This window comes from Engraulis encrasicolus, chromosome 3 (genome assembly GCF_034702125.1).
Source record: "Engraulis encrasicolus isolate BLACKSEA-1 chromosome 3, IST_EnEncr_1.0, whole genome shotgun sequence".
Lineage (NCBI taxonomy): Eukaryota > Metazoa > Chordata > Actinopteri > Clupeiformes > Engraulidae > Engraulis > Engraulis encrasicolus.
Window position 1 is genome coordinate 47,331,458 of NC_085859.1, and position 10,000 is coordinate 47,341,457.

At 45.8% G+C, this 10,000-nt stretch overlaps 1 protein-coding gene across 3 annotated transcripts in view; it reads right to left on the reverse strand.

Annotated features, from left to right (window-relative positions):
- Nucleotides 1–10,000, reverse strand: part of cntrl (centriolin) — a 52,547-nt gene that overhangs the window by 16,093 nt on the left and 26,454 nt on the right. For 2 of the 3 annotated variants that reach the window (XM_063195540.1, XM_063195539.1), the window contains exons 19-26: nucleotides 9,572–9,772; nucleotides 9,086–9,202; nucleotides 8,701–8,808; nucleotides 8,096–8,219; nucleotides 4,838–4,977; nucleotides 4,306–4,468; nucleotides 3,925–4,085; nucleotides 1–80 (exon numbers count right to left, since the gene is read on the reverse strand). The exon at nucleotides 1–80 is cut by the window's left edge and continues 36 nt beyond it. In XM_063195540.1, the coding sequence (XP_063051610.1) occupies nucleotides 1–80; nucleotides 3,925–4,085; nucleotides 4,306–4,468; nucleotides 4,838–4,977; nucleotides 8,096–8,219; nucleotides 8,701–8,808; nucleotides 9,086–9,202; nucleotides 9,572–9,772 (1,094 nt within the window). The remainder of the gene's footprint in view (nucleotides 81–3,924; nucleotides 4,086–4,305; nucleotides 4,469–4,837; nucleotides 4,978–8,095; nucleotides 8,220–8,700; nucleotides 8,809–9,085; nucleotides 9,203–9,571; nucleotides 9,773–10,000) is intronic. The other variant, XM_063195541.1, reaches the window with a different exon arrangement.

Genomic DNA, 10,000 nt, shown 5'->3' on the forward strand with positions numbered 1-10,000 from the left:
TCCCTCTGCAGCTCTTTGCTCTCCCGCTCCAGCCCCCTCTGCTCTCTCAGGTCACGCTTCGCCTCACGCAGATCTCGCTCCTGCAACACACACACACACACACACACACACACACACACACACACACACACACACACACACACACACACACACACACACACACACACACACACACACACACACACACACACACACACACACACACACACACACACACACACCATTTCTTTACTGACAGGCTAGGTCTACGCATTCTTTGGATCAGAACTTGAATTTACTTGTGTTTTGCCTGTGTGACCCTTGTCACATGACAAGCAAAAGCAAAAATGTAACGCAAATGTCACACAACATAAATTGCCTCTATGCTGTATTGTGAGAATAGTCTGCACAGCCTGTGGGCCATCAGCAGTGCTTAAGTACAAGTCATGAAGCAAGACCATGAAATCAAGTGTCAGAATAGACTAGAGCAAGGGTTCCCAAACTTTACCATTACAAGGCCCCCCACATACCGGTATATTCCAGCCAAGGCCCCCCTTACATGGGTCATGCCACAGTATTTTTCTTTGCATCCCCTTTCCCAATCATAGTCTAGGTCTGTTAGTCAGTGCCCCATACCACTGGGATATATTCAATAATAACTTGACAATAATAGTAGTAATGTTCAGAGATGCACTAGATTATTATAATGCCGCTCTTAACTAATGGGAATATCGTTAAGATTATTTTTGGTTTATTTTGGTTTATTAGTTTTTATTTTACTGCACAACATTAACTATCAGTACCCAGCACCAGAACAGGTGTGGCTAATTAAGAGAGGCATGGAACACTGAAGAGTAACTGTCAGTTTTTTGAATTTTAGAACTCTGCTGTAGAATATTCAATGGCAACCACTGCTTGCTGTGAGGACTCTGGAGCTTTTTCCACGTAGCATGCAACAGGAGAAAAAAATACCCTGCTAAAAAAATATCCTGCTACGTGGTGTTGTTTCCACGTAGCAGGATATTTTTTTTGCAGGGTATTTTTCTCCTGTTTAGGTGTAAACGCAACATGTGGATAAAAATAAATCCTCCATTGTAACAAATGTATTTCAGCCCACTAAATAGGATATTTTTTTCTCCTGCTTTTTATACCTGGATTTTAAATATCTGCTACATGGAAACGAAAGGCCAAAACCAATGCAAAACCAATGCAACCAGGAGGAAAAATATCCACATGTAAAAATATCCAGCTACGTGGAAACAGCACCTAATTAGTTAGTTGCTGGGCCTAGTGGGTCAACCAGAACAGGTGTTGCCAATTAAGGCTTCTGACAGGTACTCTTCAGTGTTGATTAGCTAAGTTAGATTATGTTATTTTTACAACAACTGCTATGCTCTGGTCCCAAAGGCAAGCCCACTTTTAGTATTTTCTACAAGAATGCCGTCTACTTCAAATGAAAAGTGTGCTATACTTTTCCTGCCAACTTGCCGCGGCCCCCCTAGCACCCCTTCGCAGCCCCCCAGGGGTCCCCAGCCCCCAATTTGAAAACCACTGGACTAGAGCAGTGTTTCCCACCCTTTTTTTGTCTCGTGTATCCCCTAAGCCCCGACCCTCCAAATATCGCCCACTATCCCAATGTGAATGTGTTCCATACATTCATAATTATTATTGTACTGTACATTATACATGTATCCCCTGCAGTATGCTCGTGTACTCCTTGTGGTACACATACCCCTGGTTGGGAAACACTGGACTAGAGCACTGATCCACTATGCGATAGTTGAGGGCAACAGTCAATATTTGCATTACTTGCAGTCAATATTTGCGTTATTCTAATTTCAATAGCAAGTGCCCAAGTGAACACTTCTCTTGCAAAGTTAATTAAGTCAACTGCATATACTAATTTCCCACAAATGCATACTCTACCCTCACCCACACCATGGACTGACCATACTGATGAGGCTACTGGAGCAATTTCTGCTGAAGCTTCTCCCTCTCTCGCCACGGATGATCTTGAATCTTGTTATTGGACTAAGTGACTCGCTGGCTAGCAATTAGCATTACTGCTAGTGCTACAGTATACTGTAAATTCACTGTAGAATAGTAGCCGTGGTAAATTCATTGTGACGTCTAGTAACTACCACAGCTTCGGGCCTCCTCAGGGACCCTGGCGGTTGAAGTTTTGACCCGGTATTGGCCTCACCCGGTCCAGCATTACAGCTTCCATGGGCAAGGCTTAATCACCAGGGGGTTTGGCCCACAGTATAATCAGGGCTATTAAGCCGCTGCGATCAGTTCAAAGCTATTCTTAGAAGGTGTGGTAAGACCGGTCAACAGGACTAGGGGCGCTGTGGCGCTCAGTGTATCTATGAACAGCTGAGTTTGAACAGTATGAACAGTTTGTGTGTGCAGACGAGTTACATTTAATTCCTGAACCACAGAACCAATGAATTGATCGAACCATTACTATGTCAATGGAACACCTAATCAATGACTCATTGCTAGTTCACCACCACTGGTTTAAAAATCAATTAACACGTGAATCAGTAACCTATGGAGAAATGAACCATTGAATTGGTCTATGACTCAGTGGCTGGTTGATTCACGAACCCATAAATCAGGGAATCAATGAACCACTGAGCCAATTCAATGAACTACATTCATGTACTTTCGGTGTTATGACTCAATTAAAGGAAAAGTTCAGCTAATTTCAACATGCAGTTGCAATGCTCACACTACCCTGGACTTGTCAGTACCTGAGATTTTTTTTCTTCAGCCTTTTCTGACATCCTGGTCATTGTAATGGGGGCAGGTGTTTGTTTACATTTTAAAAAAAAACATCTCGATTTAATCCCAATAACAACCAAAAGGTTATGCAACATCAGCACACAACTAGCAAACAGTGATACCTTTTGGGAAAATATTTGGAGTAGGCCTTTGTTAAGAATTCTTAAAAACGTTCACAAAATCTGCCCCCATTAGAATAGCTCAGATCTTCGAAAGGGCTGAGCCGAAAAATGCAGCATCACCGGGTACTGACAAGTCAAGGATAGTGTGAGCAATACAACAGCATACTAAAATTGGCAAAAGTGCTCCTTTAACTGATTCATGAACCAGTGTCTCGTGGTCAATGAAGCAATGGAAATTAATTTCATTGGTTTATTTAATTGGTTCAATGACTCCTGTGAACCAATGAAACAGTGGATCAATGAACCATGAACCAGCGAATTAATGACCCATTAAAGCAATGAACCAATTAAATTAAATTAAGTAATTACATAAACGTATTAAATTAATGTTCACTGGTTCATTACATAAACCACTGAACCACCACAATGAGCCAGTGGTTAATGTATCAATGAACTGATTCATGAACCAGTGGCTGGTATTGGCCTCCAAATGTTAATGAACTGGTTCATGGTCACATCATAATCCTTCCTCCAGGTCTCGGGCCCCTGTGCTTAACGACGTCATCCAGGAAATCATGAAACACATGAAAAGGTGAGAGGATGAGGACAGAGGAAGGGGGCGAGATACTGCGTGTGGTATTCCATCCTTTCTCAATTCCTCATTTGCTTCCCTCAAGAGAGAGATAGGAGGGGCGATACAGAGGTGCAAGGCAGAAGGAAGTAGGACAGAACAGAAGGAAGACTATTCTTTAAAAATATATTTTTTTCAGGGCTTTGCAAACCTTTATTTTTGACAGGACAGTGGAGGAGAGACAGGAAATGAGTGGGGAGAGAGAGGATCGGCAAATGACCCGGTCCGGAATTGAACCCGGGTCGCCGGCGTAGTAACCCAGCCCGCGGCAGGGCCAGAAGGAGGACTATTGAGAGTCAGACAACAAACGAACCAGTGAACCTACTCATTTCCCTAGGGCCAAGGCAAGCGCCTAGTTCGCCTATGCCTAGTACCGCCCCTGTGTGTGTTTGGTAGGTATCTCACCATGCGCTGGTGTGAGGGTAGGTTGCAGTGGGGGCTGGGTGGTGCTGGTGGTGGTGGGGGCTGCTGGGCCGGCAGGGAGGTGTAGAGGAGCGCACCAGCAGGGAAAAACCACCAGGGGGCCCCGCTCTCTGGATCACTTTCACCTGTACTGTCACTGGCAACTAGCAGTAAAAACACAAACACACACACACACGCACACACACACACACACACACACACGCACGCGCACGCGCACACGCACACGCATACACGCACACGCACACACCTGCACTTAAAGTATGTGATGGAAGACCAACAACATGAGGAAACATATACAGTATAGATGGAAATGCGGGCTCCGATGTACGTCTGGGTTTGAGCGTGTGTGTGTGAATTTTGTACCTCTGCTTGGAGGATGGAGGGAGTAGAGCCAGTATCCGTCTCCTTTGGGATGGTTCTTGTGGGGGCGTGGCCTGTGTTGTGGGCGGGGTTTTCTGGGAGGGGAGGAGGGGAGCTGAGAGCCCAACCCTGAGTCCTGCGTGCCCTGAGATGCCAAACTGGCTGCCTGTACACACACACACACACACACACACACACACACACACACACACACACACACACACACATAAGTATCATATATATCCTGCTGTCAAATTTTCTCCTCACAACACAACAAAGGTGCTTTTGCACACCTCTCTAATCGAACAGGTGTGTTGGATATAAGCAAGGCTATTATTTAAAAGTGTAAGACCCACGGTTGATTTAATGCAACTTTGAAAAACACACCGGTAGTTCTGTGATTATTATAATATTGTTTGTGTGTGTGTGTGTGTGTGTGTGTGTGTGTGTGTGTGTGTGTGTGTGTGTGTGTGTGTGTGTGTGTGTGTGTGTGTGTGTGTGTGTGTGTGTGTGTGTGTGTGTGTGAGGTACTTACGCTGTGTCCTGCGGGGATGTAGTAGCGCTGGGAGTTCCTGTGGCCGCTACATTTTGGACTGGAGATATTGCTGCCCTGCTTCAGAGTGTCCCTGAGAGATACCATCTCATCCATCAGCTTCTCAACGCTCACACTCTTATCTACACACACACACACACACACACACACACACACACACACACACACACACACACACACACACACACACACACACACACACACACACACACACACACACACACACACACACACACACACACACACACACACACACACACACACACACACTACAGTGAATGTTCTACTTGTTACATTATGAGCTATTTCCATTCAAAAGCAAGTTGGACTGTATCCTTGCCGTCTAGCAAGGTCCAGGCCATCCTCAAAGCACACGCCTAGAACTCACCCCAGCATTGTAAACTCAGTCTTAAGGGCTCTGCATACTTCACGTGCGCACTTTGGCGCGTGTGGCGCGAGAACCATTAATGACGTCATCACTTGCGACAGACTATTCATACTTCAAAAGCGCCTTCGCTCGCATTGTCGGAAGTGCCCTCTGCTGTTCATGAGAGAAACGGCAGTATCTTTCGCAACTCGCAGCGTGAGTTCTACAGATGTATAAAATAGAAAGCCAAACACGGCTGCTGTAGGGCTACTGAACGTCTGACTTGTGACTTACCACATTGAAACATATATTTTTTGTTGTAGCCTACATTGCCAGATCATTCCAAGACCATGTGAAAGCATTGTTCTGGCGGCAGAATTTATAAATAGATCGCCGAACACAACGTGCTTCTGAACAAAGTAAACAATTGTTTCACTGAACAACATTTAAGAGAGAAGATAAAATAACTCTCTAGGACATTTTATTATCCTCAAAATGATGCAGGATCCATTCTGTAGTAGCCTACAGTAGTTGTAGACTCTCTTCGCAACTCCTGCTTTGTCTGCCTACCTGTATGGTCGCTGGTGGCGCACGACAAGTTACAAAAATTCTGGGGTGCACAACGTCGCGACACGGCAGCTCGCGCCACGGCGTGTGACGTCATTTTGGGTCACGTGACGGCGCGAGTGAGGTCGCGAGTGAGGTCGCGAGTGAAGTATGAAGGAGGGTAGCGCCAGTCACGACAAGTATGAATCCCCCTTTAGAACTCACCCCAGCATTCCAGAGCACACAACATTCCAAACACACTTCTAAAACTCACCCCATTCTTAAGCCTGGCTCAAACTACACGACTACCGCGCCGATTCTCGGCTGAAAACCCCCCTTACCACAATCGGTGGAACGTTACCCCCCAGGACCATCACAAGCGATTGTCGGGAAAGATTTCGTCGTCATGTGCGATGTTCTAAGATAGAACTTGGGCAGCTCAAAGAGTCGCCGATCGCAAATCGTAGAAATCAAACAGTGTTTGATATTTGCAACTGGAAATAGAACGTCGGGCATTGTATCTGTGGTTGTGAGCAGCAACAAGATTGACAGTTGCAATTCTCTTCTAGTGTGCAGTGCACCCCGACGCCAAAATCGGACACACAATCGCTAGTCGTGTAGTTTGAGCCTGGCTTTAGAGCTCACCCCAACATTCCAAACAAACTCTTAGAGTAGAGCACAGCATAGCATTCCGAACACATACTCAGAACTCACCCCAGAGAACATTCCAAAAACACTCATCCCAGCATTCCAATTACACTCAATTACATTCCAATTAAACTCACCCCCCAGCATTCTAAATACACCACAACATTTCATTACATATTACAGCAAGGCATTAGAATACACCATGGAATTCCAAAACACACTCTCAGAATTCACACCAGCATTCCAAATGCACCCCCACTGTTCCACCCTCACTATTCCAACAGAATACACCCAAACAACCTTCCTAAATATACATTGTGATCTCAACATTTCAGGCCACTCCATGCTAATGGTAGCACTTCACACACACTCCAAACACACACTCAACACTCTTCTTCAGCATTCCAAACTCACCCTTCACTGCAGGCTCCTGCTAACAAATTGTGGAGAGCATTACGTACAAACACACACTGTATATATACACCTACACACACACACACCACACACGCACGCACGCACGCACGCACGCACACACACACACACACACACACACACACACACACACACACACACACACACACACACACACACACACACACACACACACACACGTAGTTCATATTCTGTGTTACATGTGTCTTGAATCCATGTCCATGTGGGCGTGATTTGTATTTATGTAGGCTACTTGGCACCTTAATTTCCCCCCGGGGATCAATTAAGTTACTCTACATGGTAAATGGACTGCATTTATATAGCGCCTTTCCACTCCTTCGATCACTCAAAGCGCTTTACATTGTATGCCTCACATTCACACACGGGTGGCTGTGGCTGCCACGCAGGGTACCACCCTGCCACCAGGAGCAACTTGGGGTTAAGTATCTTGCTCAAGGACACAACGACGGGGTCAGGCCGAGCGGGGCTCGAACTTGCAACCTTGGGGTTGCCGAACGGCTCCTCTACCACCTGAGCCACCACTGCCCGCAATACTCTACTCTACTCTACTACTACTACTACTACTACTACTACTACTACTACTACTACTGCTACTACTACTACTACTACTACTACTACTACTACTATACAGTATCTGCAGGGTCACATAGAAAAAAAAAGCTTTCTTTTGTCATACTTTTTACATTTTTAGTGTATTCTCCTGAATGATGCATCTGGATTTCAGCACAAACGTCATTTAGTTTATAATTGGTCTCTTTTCATACCCTTATACTACCGGTAATTTCATTCATACAGAGGTATACAGAGGGTGAACTCCGTTGACGTTTGGACTGCACATATTATTTTACCCAATCACTAACATCTGGCCATGACGATTACCGGTGGCTGAAATCTGTTGAAATTTGAAAGGGATGTTCCCCCGCCCTCATCCCTACCCCGTTGGCTGATTGGGCGGTTGTCCAGAACCTTTCCAGAACATCCAGCCCAGATGTAATGTGGACGCCATTTTCTTCTTTGGAGCTTACGCACGAGGACTGTGTGTCCAGGTGGTGCATTTGTTGCAGCCTGATTCAGCTGTTCTATCTGCATTCTTACTGCTGTGTGTGTGTGTGTGTGTGTGTGTGTGTGTGTGTGTGTGTGTGTGTGTGTGTGTGTGTGTGTGTGTGTGTGTGTGTGTGTGTGTGTGTGTGTGTGTGTGTGCGTGCTTATGTACTGTATGTGCGTACCTGTTGAAGCCTGGTTCAGCTGTTCTGTGAGTCTCCGGACTGCTCTGGCCAAGTTCTCCAGCTCGTCTGGCTGGTAACTGTAGCTGCTCGCTGGGCCTGCTTTGGCCTTACTGTCCACAGGCTGCTGCAGCACACACACACACACACACACACACACACACACACACACACACACACACACACACACACACACACACGTGTCAAAATCGGGGTCGCACAGTGTATGCCTGGCTGCATTAGCTGTTGATTGTCATGCAGACGGCAGTTATTTCATTCCATGACGGCATAACTCAGTTGTGTTTTCAGATGGAAAAGGACACCTTCTGGAGTACACGTTACTTCTTGTTTGTTAACACAAAAAGGGATGAAAATGCGATCTGCTGTTACGCGCAATGTTTTTTTTTATGAATAGTGCTTGTGAATAGTGAATAGTGCCTGCATTAATATGGCTGCCTTTCAATGAGAGTGTCAAAAGAATAGGAATGCAAGGTTTGTGAGTGTGTGTGTGTGTGTGTGTGTGTGTGTGTGTGTGTGTGTGTGTGTGTGTGTGTGTGTGTGTGTGTGTGTGTGTGTGTGTGTGTGTGTGTGTGTGTGTGTGTGTTTACCCCGTCCTTCAGTAGTGTGTGCAGTAAGGTCGTCTCCGCCTCAGCCTTCTGGAGATCTCCCTCCAACTCACACGCCTGCTGCCTGGACCTCCTCAGCAACTCAGCATCCTGACACACACACACACACACACACACACACACACACACACACACACACACACACACACACACGCACACGCACAGTAACTTAGAATGTGTGTAGAGTAGTAGTAGAATAACTTAATTGATTTACGGAAGTTACGGTGTCAAGTAGCTTACGTGTGTGTGTGTGTGTGTGTGTGTGTGTGTGTGTGTGTGTGTGTGTGTGTGTGTGTGTGTGTGAGATGTGTGAGATGTGTGTGTGTGTGTGTGTGTGTGTGTGTGTGTGTGTGTGTGTATGTATTACCTGCTCCCTCTGCTGGCGTATTTGTACAGCTGTTTTGTAGAGTGCCTGTAGCTGTTGTGTGACGGCGTTCAGCTGTTGACCAGATGCACCCTCCATACTCCTCTTCAGCTCCTCCGCCTGTCAACGCAGGACAACACACACACATTACAGCATCCTTACATATGCATTATACACACACACATATACACGCAATAATACACACACACACACACACACACACACACACGTGCAAATTCGCATGCCCGACATTTTTTTCTCACTTGCCGCACATCGGCAGAGCGGCAACAAGCTCTGGTTGCTTGAACAATGCTCTCACACGGCCTTGGAATGAATATTTCTCTGCCTAACCGAAGTAAAACAATTATCCATGTTCTATTTCCATTTTCCTGACTGCCAGAGGCACTTGTACTGGCTTGAAGCGCACAAAGGCCTTAACGATTGTGTGTGCAACTCATGCAGCTCCGCGAGGAGGCCCTCTCCACTCACCTGCATGTCCTTCTCACGCAGCTCCGCGAGGAGGCCCTCTTTCTCCCCCTCGGCCTCCTGCAGCCTCTGGCTCATCAGGTACTGCTGCTCCTGGGCCTCTTGGAGCTCCTCCCTCAGCCCCTGGAGCTCCGCCTCCTTGGCCTCCTCAAGCCTCTTCCTCAGGTCGCTAAGCTCCGCCCTCTGTCTGGCCTCAAGCCTCCCCTTTAAGAACAGAAATATATTCTTCAGTATCTGGTGTGTCAATATAGAATATCGTATTATCTAACAGCATATGGTATAATAACATATCATATCACATATCATGTATTTTATATTCTATAATAATGCATATAATATATAATACATAATAATAATGATTGACAATGATAAAACAACAAAGGTATTTTCATACACTGCAAAATTTAGTAAGTGCAAACATAGTGTATATTG